At 39.8% G+C, this 24924-nt stretch overlaps 1 protein-coding gene across 1 annotated transcript in view; it reads right to left on the bottom strand.

Annotated features, from left to right (window-relative positions):
* PGM5 (phosphoglucomutase 5) overlaps window positions 1–24182 on the bottom strand; it is a 170457-nt gene extending 146275 nt beyond the window's left edge. Inside the window, exons 1-2 of the mRNA XM_003782926.1 lie at window positions 23740–24182; window positions 4514–4676 (exon numbers count right to left, since the gene is read on the bottom strand). Of these exons, the coding sequence (XP_003782974.1) occupies window positions 4514–4676; window positions 23740–24000 (424 nt within the window). The 5' untranslated portion in view covers window positions 24001–24182. The remainder of the gene's footprint in view (window positions 1–4513; window positions 4677–23739) is intronic.
* Window positions 24183–24924: the final 742 nt, after the last annotated feature.

The raw sequence follows: 24924 nt of genomic DNA, 5'->3' as shown, positions 1-24924 counted from the left end.
TTTGTACTAAATCTATATATTGCTTTGAGTGGTATGGAGACTTTAACAATTATTAATTCTTTCAATCCTTGAACACAGGATATCTTCCTATTATTTGTACCTTCTTAAACTTTGTTCACCAATGTTTTATAGTTTTTGGTGTACATATCTTTTTATCACCTACATGCTATTGTAAATGGGATTTTTTTTCTTGCTTTCTTTTTCAGCTAGGCCATTATTTGTGTATAGAAATGCTACTGATTTTGTGGTTGATTTTGTCTGCTGAAATTTACTGTATTAATTTACGAGTTCTAACAGTTTTTTGTGGAATCGTTAGGGCTTTCTACTTAGAAGATTATAGAGGATGACATAATCCTTTATGTAGAAAACACAAATAGAGATCATTTTACTTCTTCCTTTCCAATTTGGTTGCCTTTTATGTTTTTTTCTTGTCTAATTGCTCTTGCTAGTACTTCAAGTACTATGCTGCATAAAAGTGGTGAAGGGGGGGAGGATGGGTGAAGAGAATGATATTGTGGGGATCACGTCTATAATTTATCCTATTTGGGTACGTGTGAATTTGTCTAAAGGTTGAATATAAATGTCTTAACATAACAATTATGAGAAAGGCATGATGGCTATGTTAGCTACTTGGAGGAGAGTTTTCCAAACTGCATATAGAAGTAACACACTGTATCCTATGAGAGAATTAATGTACACAATTATGATCTAATAAAAAACAAATTAAAAAAATGGTGAAAGGGTATTAATGCCTGTGCCAGATCTTAGTAGAAAAGTTTTCAGTTGTTCCCATAACATTGTTACGATGTTAGGGGTGGGTTTTTAATTAATGGCCTTTATTATATTAAGGAACTTTCCTTTTATACCTAAACTATTAAAGGTTTTAACAAGAAAGGATGCTGAACTTTGTCAAATGTTTTTCCTCTATCAAGTGAGATGATCATGTGTTTTTCATCTTGCATTCTGTTAATGTGATGTATCACATTGATTGATTTGGATATGTTTTTTTTTTTATTAAATCATAGCTGTGTACATTAATGCAATCATGGGCTACAATGTGCTGGTTTTACATACAATTTGAAATGTTATCATCAAACTGGTTAACATAGCCTTCACAGCATTTTCTTAATTATTGTGTTAAGATATTTATATTCTACACCTAGTAAATTTCACATGTACCCTTGATTTGGACATGTTAAACCAGCCCTGCACACCAAGGATAATTCTCACTTGGTCACAATGTATAATCTTGTTGATGTGTTGTTGAATGAGGTTTCCTAAAACTTTATGGAGGATTTCTGTATCAATGTTCATCAAAGACATTTGCCAATAGTTTTCTTTTTTTTTGAAGTATCTTTGTCTGTCTTAGGTATCAAGGTGTAATTCTGGCCTCAATGAATGTATTTGCAAGTATTCCCCTCTAGCTGTATTTTTGGGAGAGAGTTTAAGAAGTATTGGTACTAATTCTTTTTTAAATGTTTAGTAATTTAAATTCAGCCACAAGTCCCAGGCTATTCTACGTTGGAAGGATTTTAATCACTTCTTTAATCTCTTTGTGATTGGTCTGTTCAAACTTCCTGTTCTTCCTGACTCAATTTTGGTAGGTTATATTTTTTCTAGGAATTTATTCATCTACCCAAGATTTTCCAGTTTGTTGGCATATAATTGTTCATAAACTCATAGTGCTTTATGATGTCTTTTATTTATGAGGCATTTATTGTAACATCTCCACTTTCATTTCTGATTTTATTTATTTAAATCTTCTTTCTATTTTCTTAGTCCAACCAGGGGTTAGGTGATTTTATTTTTTCAACTAACTCTTGGTTTTATTGATTTTTTTTCCCCCATGGCTTTTTCTGTTCTCTATTTGACTTATTTCTGTTCTGATCTTCATTATTTCCTCCATTCTCCTCACTTGGGTTTAGATTTTTTTTAATTTTAAAATATTAAGGGGGTACAAAAGGTTTTCATTACATGGATCATCAATTTGTTTTTTAATTTCTAGGTCCTTGAGGTGTAATGTTAGACTATTTACTTGAGATCTTCTTCTTAATTTTAAAATATTAAGGGGATACAAATGGTTTTCATAACAAGGATCATTTCTGTATTGCTTGGGTCATGGCTATAGGTGTGTCTCTCATCCAAATAGTGCTCATTGTAACCATTAGGTAGGTTTTTGTTCCTCCTCTCTCTCCTTTCCCTCTGCTTGATTTCCACTGAATTTTCTTTCCTCTGTGTACATCTGTGCTCATCAGTTAGTTCTAATTTAATAATGAGTACATGTGGTAGTTCTCCTAGTCTCCAGTTCCATATAAATTGTTGCAAAAGGCATTAATTCATCTTGTTTGTGGCTGGGCTGGGTAGTATTCTATAGTATACATATACCATATCTTTTAATCCAGGCATTTATTCCTATAAATTTCCCTCTTAGAATTGCTTTTGCTGCATCCCAAGGGTTTTGACATGTTGTATTTCCATTGCCATGTCTGCAGATTGTTTGTATTTCCCCTTTGTCCTGTTGGACATATAATTTAATTTCCACATATTTGTATATTTTCCAAGATTCCTGTTTATTGATTTCTAGTTTCATGCTATTATGGTTGGAAAAATACTAGATATGATTTGAATCTTTTTGAATTCATGAAGACTTGTTTTATGGCCTAACATGATCTATCCTGGAGAATATTTCATGTGCACTAGAGAATTATGTATATCCTGCTGCCATTGGATAGAAAATTCTCTACATGTCTATTAGATCCATTTGGTCTCAAGTTCAGTTCAATTTAAGAACTTTCTTGTTAATTTTCTGTCTTATTAGTCTATTCATTGTTGAAAGTGGAGTATCTAAGTTTCCTGTTATTTTTGTATTGCTATCTATTTCTTCTTTCATGTCCATTAATATTCGCTTTTAACATTTAGGTGCTTTGATGTTGGGTACATACAAATTTATAATTGTTTTGTCTGCTTGGTAAATTGATCTCTTTGTCATTAAATAATGACCTTCTTTATCTCTTGCAACAGTTTTTGACTTGAAATCTGTTTATCTGTTATAAATGTAGCTACCCATGCTCTCTTTCGGTTACTCTTCAAATGGAATATATTCTCCTTTTAACTTTTGACCTATATGTGTTCTTAAAACTAAAATGGGTCTCTTGTAGACATTACATAATTGGATCTTTTGTTTTCATCCACTCAACCACTCTAAGTCTTTTACTGGGAACTTATAGTAATCCACTTAACATTCAAGGTGATTATTGATAGGTAATAATTACTCCTTCCATTTTAATTGTTTTCTGGTTGCTTTAGAAATTATTCATTCCTTTCTTCCTCTCCTGTTGTCTACTTTTGTGATTTGGTGATTTTCTGTAGTGTTAAGTTTGATTCCTTTCTCTTTTTTATTTGTGCATCTGTTGTAGTTTTTTATTATGATCGTTCTTTTTTGTAAACACTCAAAATGAATAAAGTTTATTGGTAGGATAATAAATAAAGTAGCTGCAAGGAGGGAAGCATAATAAACTTTCCCTTCAGAATGCACTATTTTGCCTAGAACCAGAAATAATTCATAATGCTAATTGTTGTTAGTTAAAATGCAGCTCCCACCCACATACACAAGCAGACTCAATGTTTTAGATTTTAAAAGATTTATGAGACTCAACAACCAAACACATGGTTCTGAGATGCCTCCTGGTTTGAATAAAACAACTGTAAATAACGTTTTGGGATCACAGGGAAAGTTTGACTAAAGATTGACTAAAGATAAAGATCATAATATTAAAGAATTATTCCTTTTATTAGGTATTTTAATGTAGTTATACAAGAATATGTCTTTATTTTTAAGAGATACATAACAAAGCTTATGTCCTCATGCTATATTTGCCTTAAAATTCTTTAGGAAAAAAATGATAAGTGAAATGGAAAAACTAGGTAATGGATACATGGTGCCAATTATTCTCCCTATTTTTATGAATGTTCAATTTTTTTTCAAGAAATTCACTATATACTTTCTCCCCCTCCAAAGAGTAAAATGCAATAAATATAGGGAAAAAAATGAAACAATTCTACGCTGTTCAGTGACAGAAAGTTAACACTGTAGGAAAGTGAGAGCTGAGACTTAAGCTAAAAATCACTTGTCTGACCCTGAATGGCTGTGTGGCCTTCAGCAATAACTTGGCTTCTCAGAGCTTCAATTTGTCCATTTGTAAAATGAGGGGAATGGTCTAAGTAACCTTCCAGGCATGTTTCAACTTTAAAATCAAAGTCCTTTTATATCAGATAAGTATCAACCATTAACCATTTCACTATGCTGAGGAATGCAGGAGAACAAGAGACCAGCCAAATGAGTCCAAGAGCTCATATGCCACTTCCTCGTCAGACCATTGTGGGCACCTCATAGGATTTTTCTGAGCCATTTCCTCTCAACCTTGCTTGTCTACCATCAGAGGGTCATTGTAAGACTATGATAATATAGGAGGAAATAAATCATCATTATAAAGGTATATTCTGAACCACATACCTCCATTGGCAACATTAAACTTCACTCCAAACTCCCCCCCTGGTCCTCCAGGGCAATGGCTGGCTGTTAGGATGATTCCACCAGCTGCCTTGATCTTTCTGATAATGCAGGAAACTGCAGGTGTTGACAAGATGCCATTCTGTCCAATAATAAGTCGTCCAATCTAGATCATCCAGGGGGAAAAAAAAGTCAATCTTCTTGCAAGGGACTGAAAGGATTTCAAGAGGAAAGTGTTCCAGGTTCTGTCTTGCCAAAAGGAAATGAATGAGCTTTAGTTTGGGGAGGAGGAACAGGAAGAGCTCTGGGATTCTCTCTCTTGCCCAACGTCTCCAAGACCATTTGGGGAAACCCCCTCTAGTAGTCAATGATTAGTAAGTAGATAGGATATGCCTCAGTGCTCTTCAGTAGTTTGAAACATCTGCTTTTGATGACCAAGGGGTTAGCCTGAACTGCCCAGGAAGCTTTTAATTTGGTACTGACTCAGAAACTATGAACTTGAGCATGCTAGAAATGACAAGAATATAGAAAAGAGTGCTTCTCTTCTTGCCCTGCTCTCTCAGCCTGGGAACAAACTCACAGAGCAGGGACCTGGTTTACTATAACTCACCATCAGCAGACACACTTTAACTATACTTTTCAGTAAATACTGCTCTCCTGAAGATAGGCATTCTATTTCTGCTGCTAAGTGACAGCAAGTGCTGAGAACATTGGAGAAATCATCTAGTCATTGCTAAGCCAAGATCCGGAGGTCCTCCATGGGTGTGGCCAGACTCCCTGTAGCTACAAAACTAACTTTGTAAAAAGACAGTAACATAATCCTGAAGAACATTACTCACTACACCTTTTTTAAAGTAGGGTTCCATATCATCCAATCCAGTAGTTTTTTTTAATATTTCCACAAATTAGAGTCACTTATGACGTTTTCAAAATCTCACTACTCAGACTACATTCTAGACTAATTATATTGCAATGTCTGGGGGCAAGATCCAGGCTTAGCAGCTTTTAAGTCTTCACGTGTGATTCCAATGTTCAGCCAGCTTTGGCAATCAAGCTGCCTTATTACTACTCCCAGTACGGGCACCATGGGCATCACCTACAACTTTGATAGAAATGTAGAACTTCAAAGCCCACCCAAGACCTACCAAATAAGAACCTTCATTTTAACAAGATCCCTTCTTTTCCTCTCAGATAATTCATTTGAGGAGTACTAATGTATCCCACAAGCCAAAAGAAGCTCTGGCATCTAGTCCAACAGCAAAGTTACCCTGGCACCAACATTGCTACAGGTTATCATGGGCCAGCTATAACAAGAGGGAAGATACAGAGGAAAAAAAGATATAGAAGACAGGTAAAGAGCCAACATGAGAATTCCAAAAGCAAGACAGTCTTAGGATGATTTAGTGTGGAAAGGCCCATACACCACATCCCCAGAGTGTATATTTCCAATAGAATAGACAAATTATTAGCAAATAAACACCAAAGTCCTCGTCAAGAGTCTACAAGGCCCTACATGATCTTACTCCTATCACCTGCCACTTCTCACCTTCCTTCTGTTCAGCCATAGTGGCTGGCTTGTTGTTTCTTCCTCAAACACACTAAACACGAATCTGCCTCAGTGACTTTGTATTTTCTCTCCCTCTGCTTAGAATATTCTTACCCAGGTATTCACATACCTGCTCCCCAGTTTCTGTTTCAGTGTTACCTAAGCAACAATAGCACCCTTGACGCCCTATATAATGCAGTACCCACAAGTCCATAACCTTCCTATTGTTCTCTATTTCCCTTAACTGCTATGATTTCCTTAGCACACATATCACCACCTAGTATTTTCCATGTTATTTATTTCCCCGCTGTATACAAGCCTCAAGGACTGTTTCAAAAACCTAGAACAAACCTGGCATGTGGTAAATGTACAACAGATAATTGCTGAATGAATTCCTGGAAAAAAATGAATGAATTATGAATGATTGCTGTATGTAAAATATATAGAAGAGTAACAAGATGAGAAGGAACAAGATCAGATGGGAGGCAGTCTTAGTGGAGTGTTGATAGTACCTAGGACTAGGATAGAGACCCCAGAAATGAAGGAGTATTATTCAACTTCACACAGATTTCTGGAAGGAGAATGAGCAGAATATACAGTGACTGGAATATGAAAAAGAGAAGCTGTAGTCACCAGCCTCAAAATAGCCCCAACCACTGTCTTCTGGCATTTGTGCCTTTGTGCAGTCCCCTCTCACACAGAACAGTGTAGATCTGGGCGACCAGTGTAATAGTGCAGAAGCATAGTGTGTGACTTCCAAGATGAGGCCACAAATGACATGGACACTTTTGCCTTGGTCTCTTAGACTGCTCATTCTGGGAGAGGCCAGCCACTATGTCATGAAGACACCCAGGAGCCCTGTAGAACCAAACCAAGGCTTCCCACCAACAGCCAGCACCACTTTGCCATGATGACTGAGCCATCTTGCAGTGAAGCCCCAGATACTTCAAGCCTTCATTGACAAAGCCCTATCAACGTGTGACTATGACCTCAAGAGAGTTCCTGAGCCAGAGAAACCCATCTCCTGTCTCCAACCTCACAAAAATTGTGAAATAATAAATATGTATTGCTGTTTTAAGCCACTAAGTTTTATGGTAATTTCTTATGTAGCAATAAATAACTACTACAGAAGCAATGAAGAAGGAATGAAAAATAACTCTCAGCTTTACAACTTCAATAGAGAGATCAAGAGAAGAACAACAAAGGACAATAATTACACTTATATTATTATCCAGAGCCATGATAAGTTCTTTTTCATATGCTCTTATTAAAATTTATATAGTCATTCAACCCATTTTATTGAGTGTCTACCATATTCCATAGCAATACAGAAGACCCTACTGATAAAGAAATGAATACAATGTAGTCAGTGCCCTCAAGTTATAAGCCCAGAGTTAAGAATCTGAAAAATATTTATAACTTTTCTTAATAATTTTCTATCTCTCCCATTTTTCAGAATTATTCTCAAAGAAATAATCTTTCAAAGGGGGGAAGAGATATTTATGTAGATACTTCCTGCGGTGGCCTTTACTTAAAAGATAAAAATATAAAAACAGTCTTTATAAACATCCAATAAAGAGATACTGTTAAATAAAGTGTGATGTATTGATTTACGGAATATCGCTCAGGCACTGACAGGGAAAATTATGAAGAGTGTATAGCAGCTCGGCGCCTATAGCTCAACCGGCTAAGGCGCCAGCCACGTACACCTAAGGTGGCGGGTTCGAATCCCCAGCCCGGACCCGCCAAACAACAATGACGGCTGCAACCAAAAAATAGCCAGGCGTTGTGGCGGGCGCCTGTGGTCCCAGCTACTTGGGAGGCGGAGGCAGGAGACTCGCTTGAGCCCAGGAGTTGGAGGTTGCTGTGAGCTGTAATGCCACGGCACTCTACCCAGGGGGACAGCTTGAGGCTCTGTCTCAAAAAAAAAAAAAAAAAAAAAAGAGTGTATAGCTGTGGCAGACTAGGGGAACAATTCACAAAAATGTATGATCCCCCTCCCACAGCACAGAGTTGCTGCAAAGGAAGAAATACCCAGCCAGGACTACGTAGTCCAGCCCACTCTGGCATCTAAGTATGGCCACATGATGCATTTGGACAATAGGTGAAAACTAGTATGAGGATGAGAACAAAAGTAATGTATGTTTCTTCTAGGCTGAGGATATTAGGAAGCACATATTTTTTTTCTACACTGTTTATTTCTCCTTCTGTGGTCTAAGTATATGTGACCATGTGCTCTAGGAGTTGCCAGAGCCACAAGATGAAAGGAACCTGGGTCGTGTCCCACTGGATATGCAAGAGTCTTTGCCTATCAGAAACATCTACACTGGACTATTACATGAGTGAGAAATAACCTGTATTGTATTTAAGGCAATAAAATTGCCTACATTTCAGGTTTATTTGTTAACAAAAAGCTGCATTTTTTAAGTGGTAGAAAAAGAAAAAAAAAACATGTTTAATGCTAAATCAAAAATTTAGAATACAAAATGATCTTATATTATTACAATAATGTAAAATTATGTATACTTTGGGGCAAGGACTTGGAAAAATACAGAAATAAACATGTGCAGTTTATTTGTTAGGTAGAAGAAACTGCAGATAATTTTCTTATTAAATTTTAAATTTTTGAAAAGGTAATATCCATTCTGTTTACGAAGGCTAAAATGAAGAATGATACCTTAGTAAAATTTTAGCCTGAAATATTTTACTTGAGAGTGGATAGGATGACCAGTTCTGTGGACACCAGTTAGCTTCTTTCTCCAGCCACTTCTGTTCTTATCCAGCGGGCTTATGAACAAAGTGGCCACGGTGACAGAAAAAGAAGTTATGCATGGGCTCAAAATCATGGACTTCTACTCACCAAGGCCAACCTGGCTATAGCCTCTGCTGACTGCCCATTTGCCAGCAGCAGAAACCAACACTGAGTCCCTATCTGGCATCATTCCCCAGGGCGATCAGCCAGACACCTGGTGGCAGGTGGATTCATTTGGACCAGTTCCACCATGGAAGCAGCAGTACTTTGTACTTATTAGAGAAGACACACAGGAGAAGAGGACATGAAGACAGATGCAGAGATTGGAGTGACCTAGTCACACACCAGGTGTCCAAGGAACGCCTGGAAGAGGCTGGAACAGGACTTCCCCTAGAGCACGTAGGGAGTGTGGCCCTGCCAACACCACATGACATCAACTTTTGGCCTCCTGAACTATGAAAGAATGAATGTCATTTGTTTGCAGCCACCAAATTTGTAGTAGTTTGGGAAGCCTTAGAAAACTAATATGAAATCTATAAATGAGTACAAAATTTGTATTAGTTTTCTAAGGTCGCCATAACAAATTGCTATAAACTTGGTAGTTAAAAGAAATAGAAATTTGTTCTCTCATAGTTCTAGAGGCCAAAAGGGCAAAACCAAGGTGTAGGCAGGGCCATAGTCCCTCTGCAGCTCTCAGGGAGGGTCCTCCCTCGCCACTTCACTTTCTGGTGGCCACGCACGTTCCTGGGCTTGTGTTTGTGCCACTCCAAGTTCCGCCTCTCCTCGTATCACTTTCTACATCTGTGCCTTCACCTCTTCTATTCATACCCCTTCTCCTAGTTATCCCTAAATAGATGTCATCAGAAAAGGTATGGCTTTCAAGATCTAGTAATTGATAAAAGAAATAACACTTTTGGACACCTTGTTGCACAAAGAAAAAGCTCTCAACTTGAACTTCAAAAACCTAGACACAAGTCTTGGCTCTGCCCTTGACATAGGGTAAATCACTTAACTTCTCTGAGGCTCAGTATCTTTATCTGCAAACCCAAGAGGAAACAGGTTGAAAAAAAATCCCCTTCAGGGCGACGCCTATGGCTCAAAAGAGTAGGGCACTAGCCCCATATACCAGACGTGGTGGGTTCAAACCTGGCCCTGGCCAAAAACTGCAAAAAAAAAAAAAAAATCCCCTTAAAATGAGATTCTACAAAGGAAAAACTCTTTGTAAAATTAAACACGACACAGAGTATGCTATTGTCTTCCCCAAATCCCGTATCTCCTGCCAACATTAAAAATTCATTTCGATAGGAGAGCATTCCTTATATTATCATTTCACTCTCAGAAAAAGTTCTAGAAATAGCACCTTCTGTCAATATAGCAGACTGCTGGCTCGCAAGGAAAAGATGGTCTACTTACATAATGGCTTTGGTTTTGTTTACAGCATTGAAGCAGTCACATCTGACTTTTATTCTGCGTGAAACCCGGACTGCAGTAGACAAGCCAAGCCAGCCCACTGCCCGCTCACTGAACCTCCTATATCATGGGGTCTGGCCTTGGCTAGAAAAAAGAAAATACAACCCTGCCACCTTCCAGAAAGTATAGTCAACCTGATGGATGTCATTGCCACTGAAGAATAGTTCCTTCAGGTCCCGCTTGGAAAGGGACAAAGGTGGATCCTAGCCCACTGCCACTATACACACAGGAGGCACACAGACAGTCCTAGGATCCATGGTAGGCACATGCACACTATCACACAGGCCTGCAGACACATCTGCAGGCACAGACCTTCTCATACACACAGATAGAAAGACAGATGTAAGATGAACTTGTTCCTATCCAGCTGCAACTTCTAAATGCTTGGGGAAGGGAAGACACAGTAGGGAGCCGTGTGCACCTGCCTCATTTCCCACAGTGCAGTTACTCAGAAACTCTCTGAGTCTGTCCTTCTAACTCATTGCCAATGCCTCCCATCAACTTAAACCTCATCTAGATTATATCACGTTTTCTCCACCCACAAAGGGGCATAGTAGGCACCATAGAAGTAAATATGCCTCTCCACCTGCCTTGGACCAGAATCCTGAGAAAGAGAAAAGTATATTCCTCAAAGGCTTTCCCCCAGCCCATCTATACCTTTATATCATGTGCCACATACATTTTTTTTAATGATTTTATTTCTGACAACTTTTTTTTTCAGCATGTTAACCACTACTCTTCTAAATTACATTTAGTATGACTTCACTCTAATTAGCTCCAATCAAAGTCCAAGAGAGCAGACTTGTATAATATAAACCCTCAGGCTAACACTTCAGAGTAGATGCAGAATTTTGACTCTAAATAAGTTTTCCCCAGTAACGTAACACAAACGAAAACAGGATTTTTTCCTTTGTGAATTCTCTTACATAAGACTTCCCCGTTTCTGATTCCCTTCTAGCTTTGAATAAGTCACTTAAGAAAAAAAGGAAAAGAAAAAATGTGCACAGCAGTCCTCAGTATGGTCTATGCTTACTGTGTCGTATCCCTGAAGTTCTCCAAGTGAGCCAGAGAGAGTCAGGAGTACAGTAAACAGAAACTTCCTTGATGCTTCCCAGACAAAGTGCTCTACAGGACCACACAGCCACCACCAGGTTCGCCTACGAAGCGCTATGGAGGGCCGTATACACAAAGATGCCTGTTTCCTGTCTTCTCAGTTACAAAAAACAAAAAACAAAAACCACATGAACAAAGCCCAAAGCCCAGCTGCCATGGATTGCAGGGTGCCAGCCCTCAGCAGAACGGTACACAGAAAAGTGGGAGATGGCTAAGTGGAATTCCCAGAAGTAACCAAGGCATGGATGCTGTGGTTTCCAGACATCAATGGACTTCTTCATTTGCACATGGATAATTTATTACATGGGGAGCAGATGGGAGCCAGAAAGCTCCTGCTCAGCCTCCTGCACCCTGGAAATCTTTACACACACAGGGGGACTGGAAGGAGGGGTTCATTAGGACCAAATCAAATGGATTTCACCTTCAATTCTTAATATCTGAACAAGGACAGAAAAGCTGCAGGCATCGAGAAGTGCAACCCAAGTTCTTCCACCATCAGCCCACCCAATTTTCAAGATTTTGTTGAGAAGATCAGGAAATCTCATATCCCTCAGCTGCAAAATAGGGTGGTGAAAATTGGGAGGATATCTCTCCTGGTAGTTTAGATAATTCAGTACTTGGAAAATGCTCGGAAATCTTTAAGGTCAAAGGTCTGACTCACTCAAACAAGGGGCTCTGCTTGCTGACGCTCTTTGGGGTGGTCGCCCCAGCTAGACACCAGGGTAGAAACTGCAAGTGACCACTGGGCTTACCCAGGTCAGGACAGCCAAGCTGAGCGCCTTGAGGAAGGCTAACTAAGGTTCTGGGGTCCAACAGGAAAGGCTGTAAAAACCGACTGTGCTTTCTCCTGCCTATGGGACCTTGGGCAGGATCCTGAATCCCTCTGTACCAACCACAACACATGATGGATGGTGAAAAGAAGTGACAGGACCAAGCTCTAGGTCAGGGCATCCCGCCCCCCACAGACTCTCGATACATTTCACTTGCCTTTCTTGCTAATGTCATTTCTTCATAGTAATTAAATAAATTTCTTGTCTTTTCACTAACCTGGAATATTTTTCTGTATTACTGTGTACACACACACACGTGCACATGCATGCACATTCTTTTTTGAACATTTATAAATTACATAGAAGCAAGAAGAAAATAAAAATAAAAATCATCTGTAGTCCTATCACCTAAAAGTAAGCACCACTAACATTTCACGTGCAGGCTTTGTCCCTGTGTCTCGGTCTCTCTCTATCTGTGTTTCATTTACGTATTTTTACAAAAGGGATTGTTATTCACTCACTATATCTAACCCTTCCCTCACGTCTGCCTTTCCACATCACTTAATATTCTTCCACGATACGATTTTAAGGGCGGTATAGTCTATTATTTAAATGTACCATTGTTTATTGACCAATATAAAAATGTTCTTTTAACCACAAATTTTTATATATAAAACAAAAACATGTTTGAACCTTAAGCCCACACTGTGATGTAAATTAAAGTGGATGCAGTCTGTCAATAACTAAGCAATAAATGAGCTGTAACATGCCCACATAACTGCCATGTCTCTCTTCTCACTAAGCAGCTGCTGAAGTCCATGGTCAGCCGTGGCAAGTTCATGTTTGTGACCTTGTCCTGACCTGGACCTTTCTTGATTTTCCTCACCTGTGCCTCTGGCTGGTCCTGCCCACCTCTGCATACAAGGCCAGCCTGCTCATTTATGCTCAGTGTCATTAAGCTCACTGCACAAAGTGCCCTTGCAAGAGAGATTTCTGCCGAGAACACTGAGACATACACGGCTTATATTTCTTACTCTTGGTCCATCCTACTCTAGCACAAGTTCTATTTATTGTCATAGAAATGTAGGTCATTTGGGAACATCTAGGTAATTCCTAAATGAATTAGGAATTAGGTTCCTAAATTCCTGTGCAGTCTTCAAACATTTCTAACATTTTAGACTCTGTAAGAAGACAGCTTTATGGGCAGGGGTCTGTGCACACATGCACTCATATGCCACATGTTAAACTATCAGAATGCTTAAGAACACTTTACAGCTGGCGCCTTCATTGGTAGACAGAAATTATATATATACACATATACACACAGACACACACAAACAGTCCATAAAGTTCGTGTGCATTTTTTTTGGTTGTGTGTGTATATATGTACACACATTTGTTTGGGATATATATATGTATATATATCCCAAACCAAAAAACTCAGTATCTTTGGCACATTTATATAGAGATAGAATATAGATAAACACACATTTTTTACATATTTTATATATTTTTTCTTTATAGGTAGAACAAAACACAACAAAACACTCACGTCTCTTTAGAGCCATGAGTTTTCTCCCCGTAAGTGCCACAATCAATTAAAAGACATTTGTATGGATTTTTAAATAAATTCCATCAGACCAGTTTCTGTTTGGCGAGAAAACAATAACTGCCCACTTGCTAAGCGCCCCCACCCCTTATGCTCTGTTCCAGCGAACTAAAGACCTCTAGCAATTGTAGATTAACAACTCAGCAAGATTAAACAATTTACTGTTATTTATGACAGCCAAGCTGGATCTTCTGTATTATATTCTGCATTAGCTTCTATCACTTTACATTTGGGAGATCCCATCCAAAAAAAGATCATGCCTCCTAAGCAAACATTCAGCAGGGCTGCAGGAACGGGCCCCCTGACAAGCATCCTGCCAAAAGCCTTTAAAGCATCGTGGGCTCCCGCAGCTGTGCATTTTCAGACGACTCAACAGATGAGCATGGAGTCTCTCAGCCTCTGCTCGGTCTATTCCTTTCAGGAATCTCTCACACTGCCCAGTCCATTAGGTTTGAAAATCCTCATAAAATGGGCAAAGGAAGATCTGGCCTCAGTAGGGGGCAAAGAGGGGTGGGCATGGAGAGAGGGGGTTCCCTCTTACCATAGCCTGAGTCTCAGAAAGGTCTAAGATGGAAAGGCATGGCATTGACTCAGCTCATTCTCAGCAGGAAGTAAGGCACAGACCCTGCCAAAAAATTTCTTCATGCTGAGTGGAAGTCTGTACGGGAGCAGCTGCTGCCACTTCATGGACCGCGGTAGTGCGTTTGTGTACACACGAGAGTGAGTGTGTGTGCATGTTGTGTGTATGTGGGGCAGGCTGGGAGGAGAGAGGGTACCCGGCCTTCCCCAGTCACCTCCCCAGCCTCAGCCAGCCGCCTGGAGGAAAAGGAATGCCAAAGTCAAGAGGAATCGACACCAGAGCCACCGTGTGGTCACCACATCAGCAGCCGTCTTCTGATGTGATAGAGCTACTGGGACCTAAAAAATACACGGATGCACTTTTACTTTAAACAGAGCAAAATATTTTGGTAATAACTGTTACATGAATAAATAAAATAATTCATAAGACTGTAATCCATTACCACATTCAAGGCTTCTAACACCCAGGAAGATACAGGCAAGAGTTATTACCTCCCCTGGTTGTTGTTTTTTGTTTGTTTGTTTGTTTGTTTTTGCAGTTTTTGGCTGGGGCTGGGTTTGAACCTGCCACCTCCGGCATATGGAGCCGGCGCCCTACTCCTTTGAGCCACAGGTGCCGCCCTCTTCCCCTAGTCTTACAAATGAAGAAGGCACACTGACTTCCCCATGGTGAAACAAGTTGCAAACACAAGACCGTGATACAAATCCAGAGCTTCCCCTTTTCTTCTCCATTATCCTTTATGGGTGGATTTTAATTATGAAAGCAATGCATGTAAATGTGTGATTTTTCTTAATTGAGACATACACAACATAGAAAGGGAAAGAATCCCCACACATACACCATGAACACACTCTCCACATGTAGCCACTACTGACTGTTTGAGTATATTCTTCCACCCCTATCTTTTCTGCCTACATTACATGCACAAAAGCAGGATCCTACTACCCACAGTACTCTGATAATTGCTTTTTTTAACCTAACAAGCTATCATTCATATCTTTTTCATACTACATATAGATCCATATCCTTTGTTTATAGATTTTAATAGCTTATGTTGTGTGGGTGCTTCATAAATTATGTACCTGTTTTCTACTATTGAACATATGGATTTTTTCCAAGGTTTTCCTTGGAAAAATGCTGCAGTGAATATCCTTGTACATTATAAGTTTGCACATTTGCTCTAGAAAATCTACATGATAGATTCTCAGATGAAGGGATACTCTATTAATTTATATATATACTGCCAAATTGCCTGACCAAAAAGTTGTATCAGTTAAACTTCCACCAATAGTGCATACATATGATAATTTTTTAATACCTACGCCAACTCTGAGTATTTTCAACATTGCTTTTTACAAATTGATGGACTGTTTTTATTTATACATCTCTAGTCATTAATTAAGATTGATCACCTTGGTGGTGCCCATAGCTCAGTTGGCAAGGTGCCAGCCACATACACCTAGGGTGGTAGGTTTGAACTTGGCCCAGGCCAACTAAGTAACAGTGACAACTGCAACCAAAAAATAGCCAGGTGTTGGGGCTGGCACCTGTAGTCCCAGCGACTTGGGAGGCTGAGGCAAGAGAATTGCTTAAGCCCAAGAGTTTGAGGTTGCTGTGAGCTGTGATGCCATAGCACTCTATCAAGGGTGACAGCTTAAGACTCTGTCTCAAAAACAAAAAAAAGATTGATCAACTTTTCATCTGTTTGTAGTTGCTGGCAATGTTTGCCTGGAATTGTTTGACTTTTCTTATTGATTTGGAAGAACTTTTTACAAAAGACAGATTTTAATCATGTGCTATAAGACTCTCTGCTTCCAGTATTTTGTAGGTCTCTTGTCAAATAGAATAAACTCCGGTCCTCTGATTTCAGATCCTTTCTCTTTCCATTGCAAGTTTCTAAATACAAAACTAGATACCCCTAGCTAAGAACAAAGACTCTCATTAGAGGAAAACAATAGAAAGGCAATAATTACATGTTATATTTTATTAATAAAGACTTGTAAAGAGAAAGGAAAAGTTTAAAACTTCCATGACTTCAGGCCAAGAAAAGGAACTTTTTTGGAGGTTGAATATTCCTGATTTTTTTTTTCCATGCAAATAAGGACATTACCCCAAAAGCTGATGTCACTAAAAATGTAAGAGATGAAAGATAATTCAAAGACTCAGGGAATATGGATTTTCATTTTAACAAATGTTAAATATATTCTAGACTACTCTTATCCATAACTAAGAGAGTCAAATCAGATGAAAAAAGCTTATAAATTCCCTTTGGCTACACAAGTATAATCAGTAAAGGTAAACTAGTGCCTTTGAGCTTATTACTCCCAAATGATCTTGTTCAAATTCTATTATAGTGCTTGTTTATATTGCTGCTGTCTAACAGAAGAGTACCCAGAGGCCAAACACTGAGAGTTATAGTTGATTCATTTAATACCTGTACTTGGACTTCTCCAAAAATGGATTCCAACTTCTAGGTCCTCAGGTCTGTGTAGAAACTAGCAAACTGCCACAGTTCACAAAGGGCTCAAAGACAACAGATGTTTTGTAGAAAATTCATAGGGCAAGTTTCACAGATAATATTGCTGATATGTGTCTGCCTTTTTAATAAACATCATTATGCTTTATCACAAGATTTAATAAAGCAGCTTAGTTAAAAATGCCATCTGGGTCTCTGGACACATTAAACAAAGCTTAAAATAACCACTCTAGCAACTGGGAGGCCCCAGCTGTTCTCACAAGCTCTCCCACTCCTTTAACTTCCCCATAAAAAGAATGAATGAATACTAGAGGCTAAAAGTGTCAAGAATGAACTGACCCAAACAGGGAGATCCACGGAACCAAGGGTTCCCTCAAGTTCGCTATTGCTCACTTGATAAATTTCCTAATTCCACAATTTAGCCATGGTGATTCAGAAAGGGACGCAAGAGAGTTAAGAAAGTCTCCTTCGAGTTTTCTAATGCATCACAAACCTCCCCTCTCTCGTGTCTGGATTATTATTGCTCTTTCCATTCACCTATTCTGCAGTGAACACTAGTACAAAATGCAGAACAATCTCTACCCAGTTCTTTCTCCCTGCTAGAGATGGGACCTTGAGCTACTCAACCCCAGGCTTTCAAATCCATTCCAGCAAAGCCCCAGGTATTGAAGACAGGTTTCCCTCTGCCTTCTCTGCCCTCCCGACTTCCACACCCCTCTCCCCTACTACCTACCTCATCCCACTCTGCTTCACTTCCAAACCTCTGTTCCTTGTCTTTGGGGCCACACCAAGATTTATTCCCCAGACAGTTCTAGTAAATGCCAAATCTAGTGCATTTTCATACTTTAGCATAACCAGCTTTTCACAGCCAACTGGAATCAAATACAACCTGTGCAAGCATCTATCTGGAGGATGTTCCCAAGTCCCCTACTGACCTGGCCTTCTTCACGCCACTGCCTTCCCCCTCTGAAAGATTTCCCAGGCCACAGAGAAGTTCTTGAATTCTCTAAGATGCACTATATGTTAATATTATTATTGCTAATCATCATGTGACCAGGATAGCACACAGCTAGTCAATAAATGGATTTTCTCTTTGCTAAAATTTACAATAGAGCTGTAAGTTGTTTGCCAAGGGAGTTTATTCAATGCATGCAGTCAAATCAGACTTATCTGAGCTATAGTCAGTTGATCATACTCCTTTACATGTCAGGAAATAATAGTCTTTTACATTTCTTAGTGCTGTAGCTGTTACAGAGAGTGCTTTCACATGCAGTGCGTTATTCAATTCCCAGGATAATTTAGTGAAGATTTCATACCTGATTTTTAGGTGAGGAAACATGGCTCATAGGCATTTTAAGAAGCTAAAGTATCTGTCCTCCAACTTGTATGGCTGGTATAGGGTTTTTTCCTACCACACTTATTACCTCCAAGGCTAAAAGATTGAAGAGGACACGATTATCACATGAAAAAATCTGGTTTGTACTTGCCAAATGTGTATTTTTAGTACTTGGTGACTTATTTTAATTTAACCTATAGTTGTTTTTGTTTATAACAATCTGACTCCATTTTTGAAAACAGATTTTAAACACTAAGTTATAGATCTGTGTGGTCTAGTCTGGTAGCTACTAACCACTTGTAGCTACTTAAGTTTCTATTTTAATTAAAATTAAGTCAAATGCAAAACCCAGCTCTTCAGTTTCCTCTAACCACATTTTAACTATTCAAGGGGTTGAGACAGTGCAGATTACAGGAAATTTCCATCATCAGAGAAAGTTTGTTCTAATGACACTTCGAAATGTCAGAAAAGTTAGGAAAAGTCAGAACACCTTGAGTCACATGCAGGCCATACTGTCATTTTTCTAATCTTAAAGGTAGTTTAGGACTCAAAAAGAAGATTAAAACAAACAGTAGAAATAGAAATTGCTCTTAGGTATACTCACCCAGCAAAGGGCAAAGATATTCTTGTAGCCATTGTGTTGCATTTAGCTCTTAAATGCAACTTAAAATAAAAATAAATAAATGCAACTTAAATTTAAAATAGTTTAAGACATTAGAATAATTTGATATATAGAAATTCTAAACCACTAAGAGGCTTTGATACAGAAATAGGGTCAAAAACCAACTGGTTTGAATCTAAGCTTATCACAATTCATCTAACTGATACTGTTGAGTCTTTGTACCTATTTGTCTTTTGCTCTGTACAGTATGACATAGTTTGTATCGGGAATTAAAATATTTGGGGGGGACTTTTAGATAAATTCTTATATTCACATAAAAACTACAAAAACAGGTAAAAAGTAACTTCTCATTTATTCACTCATTCAGTTATATATAAACATCCAAGCATTCATAGTGATAATCAAAACAGTGAAAGTGAAAAAAAATTCATTTGTTCAGGTGAGATGGTTAATTCACAAAATCCTTACTCTAAAAATTGGTAATTAAAAAAAGAGAGAAATAAATATTCAAAGTACATCTGCCTTTCTAAAAGGAACTAGGTTTCAGGATAACCAATTAGCCCAGTTGTGAGGAAAATACCGAGTTTATAGAAAAATGACAGCTAAAACATGTAAATGGAATTAGAGAATTAGAAATGTCACCATTTTGAAATCCCTAATAAAGTAATCAATTCAGGCAAGGACCACTAATAAATGCTAAAACAACTAGGTAGAATGGATAACAGAACTGAATACACACAAGATGCAACATTTACCCTATAGGCTACTGGCTTGACCCAAGGGAGAAAATAATGGAGGATATAAGAAGTGACCACCATAACTCTGCAATCATTTTAACATCACTAATTATGGGATATGAATTAACACCATGACCTATAAAGAATTCTTAGGAAAAAAAGTTGAACCTGAATCCAGTTAAGCCTTGCAATGGGGTGAATATTTATATCCTCCCAACATGCATACACTGAAATCTTAACTCCCAAAGTGGTGGTATTAGGAGGTGAAGCCTTTAGGGAGTGATTAGGTCATGAGGGTGGAGCCTACATTTTTGGAATTTGTGGCCTTATAAAAGGGACACCAGTGAGTGAGCTAGCTTCTTCCACTAAGAGAGGACACAACAAGAAAGGTCAATCTAGGAACCAAGAAGCTGGGTCCAAAACCACCAGTGATGCTGAAATTCCTGGAATTCCCAGCCTCTCCAACTGTTGAGAAATACCTTTCTGTTGTTTATAAGTCACCCAGTGTACGGTATTTTTGTTATAGCAGCCCTACCAGACTAAGACAATGACTTTAGAATTCATTTGCCATTAGCAAAAAATACAGAGGACAGAATGAAAAGTTAAATAACACCATGAAAGCAATATGAAAATTCCAGAATGGGAACATTGTACAGGACAATTTACTGATTCTTCAACAAGTCTATATCATTAAATAAATAAATAAATGGAGGGGGATACTCTCTAGTTTAAAAGAGTCTTGAGATAAACAACTAAAGGCAGTGTGTGTTCCTTGACTAGGTGTGGGTTCCTTGTTCAAGCTAGTTTCTTTGTTCAAGAAAGAACAAAGTTCTTTCTTTCTAGGTGTGGGTTCCTTGTTCAAGGTATTCTTGAACAAAGAAACTAGCTCGAATAAACCAACCATAAAAGACATTTCAGGATAATTAAAGAAATCTAAATGTGAACTGGGTAATAATGATATAAAGAAACCATTTTCTTATTTTTGTTTCACGTGATAATATTGTAACTATATAGAAAAATGCTTTTTTTAGAGGTCTATGCTGGAGAAGGAAGGGGTAAAACGTCATTTTATTTAATACACTTTAAAACACTTAAGCAAAAAAGAAATGCTATAAATATAGCAAAATATTACAATCTTGTCTATCAATGGATGTCATTAATCTCATCTTTCTACTTTTCTCAAAGTTTTCAAATTCCATAATTTTATAATAAAATTTTATATTATAATAAATATAATATAAAATATTATATTAATAATATTAATATAAAAATATAATAATATAATTATATTATTAATCCTAAGTTATATCGGTGTGTATGCTTGAAATGTCTATCTCAAACTCCATGATATTAAAACATAAGAAATGTATTCTCCTCCAGCAGTTAGATAATCAAAGAGTAACTATAGTTTGTCACAGAAAATTGCTTTGTAAAATGAACTTTTTCAATCAAAACAAGATTTTTTCCAATAGACTCCAACCAGTGGTTCTCAACCTGTGGGTGGTGACCCCTTGGTAACAATGAAAATACATCACAGCATTAGGAAGGTTGAGAACCACTGCTCCAACCCATCAGTCAGATTTGTCATACCAAAGAGAATAAATTCTAGTTTTCTAGTGTTTTTCTAGCCTATTTATGACTATTCAATAGAAAAATGAAAAGGTCAAAGCATTGGGAATAAAAGTTCATCATTCCTGAGTCTCATCCAGCATGCCAAATTGAGAGGTATATTCCCATCAATTTTCAATCACTCAAGACCAATGATCCATTCCTTTTAGACCATATTTTTCCTGAAGCCAGCCTTCTGACTATTCACTTTGAGGATACAAGCCCCCAAGAAAGTAAGCAAAATGAGGAAAAGATTGCTTAAAATTACCTGTTTGAAATTTTGAAAAAAGTACACCATTATCTTCACCTATGCCCACCCCTCTTAGAAGTAGGACTTTCAGATTACTTAAGAGTTGATCCTTCTGAGGATTTTAATTTTAATTAAATTTTAATTTGCCATTCTGTCCTTCATAGTAGCTCCTAGGTTAAATTTGACTTAATTATAAGCACATATGAACATAGGGTAATAATCTTCGAAAATAAACTCCACTCTTACAGTAACTAAAACATGTTAGTCATAGAAGACCCATTGCAGTAAAGAGGCTGAAGAGTCTTTAAGGTAAGGTAGACCAAGAAATAATAAAGCATAATAGTAATTTGTCCATGCAAATCAACAACTGTAGCTTCAAAAATATCCTGACCCACAATAAATATTGGACAGGCTATGTTGCTCTCAGGAAAAAAAGAAAAAAAAAAACTGGCCTAGAAAGGAGCATGAAAGCTCCACAGCTCTCTCAAGGCTCATTAGTCTCCATCCCTCCATGCGAACAGTTCTGTCAGACAACAGTGAAAGACCATTTGTCAACCTCTCTCCAACTCCCTGATTGTAGCCAACTGTCACCAATCTCAAGTGAGAAACCAGAAACTCTCATATCTCCAGCATCACTGTGCTAAAGTTGAAAATCATAATTCCACCACCCACCCCAACACCACGGGTCCATTTCTCCCAATTGCTTTTGGTTATTTTTTGGGAAATCCTTTCTCCATTCCTGAAACGCGGAGGCAGAATTATAACATATAAAGGTGACTTATGGATAATCCAAAAGGGTTTGTTTGTTTGAATGAGAAAATAAAAAGGAAAGTGTTGGGAAGGAGAATTACCCAAATGTCAGGTAATTGTTTAGTTTTAAGTTGAAATATGTTCGCACTCATTTATGCATCTGCAAAAGGGATTTCCCTTAACCAAAAGTTCCATGTGTGGGGGTCTGGTTGCACTGACGAGATGGAAATTACTTTTTTAGACAATGTCTCCCACAGATAATTCAGAGACCCGTGAGATTAGGTATCCCTCTCATAGACATCCTTGAGATGCTGCTAGACTTTGGAAAGAGGAATTTGGGATATGGAGATGTGCCAAAAGGTGCTTCTAGTTGTAGGATAGAGAAGAAAGGGGCAGAAGGAGAAACATCTGAGAAATCTGCGGTCTGAACATTCAGATCGCAAAAGAAGACTGCAAAAGGTCGTGGGAGAAGGGAGAGAAAATGAGGACGAAAACTGAAAGAGGAAGAGGCCCGAAATGTTGTCAAATGCCAAAAAGCATCTCGGAGTGAAGTTGGGAATTGGTTTAAGAAAACCACTGCAAATCTCATTTCAGACCATTTAGAGACATGCCTCCTGGGAACTGAGAGTTCAAGCTGTTTAGCATCAAATTGATCTACCCCATCCCTGCCCTAATCAAATAAATCATTCAGCAATCCCACTGAGTTAAGGAACCAATATTATCTAAAACCTTCAGGGTCAACTCTTGCCAAATATGTCAGGGATCAAAACTGGTGTGTGCATGTGTGTGTGTGTGTGTGCGCGCGCGCGCGCGCGCGCGCGTGTGTGTGTGTGTGTGTGTGTGCGCGCGCGTGCACCGGCGTTCTAAGACAACACTTAAATTTGGCGGAGCTGAAAGAGGAGGGGAAGGGGAGGAGGACGATGGGGGGAGGGAGGGTAATTGGTGAGACCACACCTACGGTGCATTTTACAAGAGTACACCAAGAGTACACGTTAAATTTATTAAGTGTAGAATAGAAATGTCTTAACACAATAAGAAAATGCGGTGAAGGCTGTTAACCAGTTTGATGAAAATATTTCAAATGGTATATAAAACCAGCACATTGTACCGCAAGATTACCTTAATGTACACAGCTGTGATATAATAAAAAATAAATGAATAAATTTGGCAGAGCTAAGATTTAGGGGGCTTGAGGATTATCGCAGAAAGGACAGAGAAAGGGAGGAAAACTACGTAGGAAGCTGATGAAAGAGGTCTGTGCGGGGAAGGTGGGCAGCAAAACGCAGTGGGAACAATATTTAAAACCAGGAGCAGCTGAAAAGGACTGAGGAGAAGAATACCGAAAAGAAAAATGAGCAGGTGTGAGACCTGGCCAGGGTCAAAGAAGGTTCAAGGCGTCTGCAGGGGCTCAATGAAGAGCAGGGGGCCCCCTCGAGGCTTATCGGGGCTGTGGGTGCTAATGGAACCCGGGTGTTCGGGAAGCGCTGGGGCTGCTGCGAGCGCAGGGTGGGCTGGAGGTACCCTGGAGGGAGAGGACTGGAAGGGGAGTTAAAGGGCGAGGACAGGAGCGGGGCGGCATGGTAAGAAGCCGGGGCATCTGGGTCACTCACCCCGTTGGCCGCGGCCATCTGCACCACGATCTCCGTGGCTGTCTTGCTGAAGTACCTGCCATCGCTGCCCACCACCATGGTGCAGCCCTGGCGATCACGCAGGTCGATGGACGACAGCACGCTCTGGATGAAGTTGGGCAGGTAGTTCCGCTGACCCTCGAAGAGGCTGGTGGGCCGCCGCAGCCCCCCGCCGCCGGCCGGCCGCTGGTCCTCGTAGGGCGCCGTGGGCACCGTCAACACTGGAATGGGGCTGCCCTCCATGGCGCCTCCTGGCCGGTCCTGTCGTGGCTCCCGGAGCCGGAGGGAATCTGCAGCCCGCCGAGGCCCCCCACCAGCCTGGCGGCGCGCCGGGGCTCCGCCTCGCCCGGGCCCCCTCCGCGGCCGCCGGCGCCCTGCGCCCTGCGCCCTCCCGCGGCACCGCCCGTTTCTCCTCGCGGTGCGTTCCCTCGCTTCTTCAGCAGAGTTTGGCCTCCACCTTATCAAGTGTCCTCCCAACCAACTCCGCGGTGGGATTGCCCGGAGTGTCCTCAGTTTCTTCCCCTACTTACATTCACTTTAGGGGTGTCCCAAAAGCCCAGCACCAGCCACCCAGACCCTGCGCCTGGCCCCAGCCTCCCCTGGCGATCGCTGCCCTCCCAGGCACACCCTCCGCAGAAAATAGCCTAGGGGTGGTGAGAAGTCGGAGCAAGTTGGGGTTCCTCTCTCGCACCCCTGCCCTCTCGCCTCTCACCGGCAGCCCTCTCTCCCGGTCTCCCAGGGAGTGAGCAGCTTATGCGCACAAGTTTCTCTTTTGAACAAGGGCAAGGAAGGAGTTGGGAGGGGGCTGAAAACTTTTGCCATCAGCGAACAGCCCTAGCCAAAAATAACCCTGGAAAGGCGAGCTGAGAATTGTTATCTCCTGCCAGCGCTGAAATTGGAGGCTGGTCGCTGCGTGTGTGTCTGTGTGTACACACTCCCACCACGACCATTTGTTGCGGGGAATCACACACTGTCAGGCCCTTCAATCCAGCAGGACCTACCTCAGTAGCCATCCATGCTTTCCCTCAGCCTCTCCCAAGGCAGCGCTTTGCAGTATGGAAACTTTTTTTTTTTTTTGCTTGTTTGTTTGTTGTGGCGATTGGGACAGAGCAGCACAGATGACACTATTTCCTTATTCTTACTCTTCCCACCCTCCCTGCCCAGCTC

The sequence above is a fragment of the Otolemur garnettii genome, unplaced genomic scaffold (genome assembly GCF_000181295.1).
Source record: "Otolemur garnettii isolate 467f Iridium unplaced genomic scaffold, OtoGar3 scaffold00006, whole genome shotgun sequence".
NCBI lineage: Eukaryota > Metazoa > Chordata > Mammalia > Primates > Galagidae > Otolemur > Otolemur garnettii.
The sequence above is the reverse complement of the archived record's forward strand: the minus strand, read 5'-3'. Positions and strand labels throughout refer to the sequence as shown.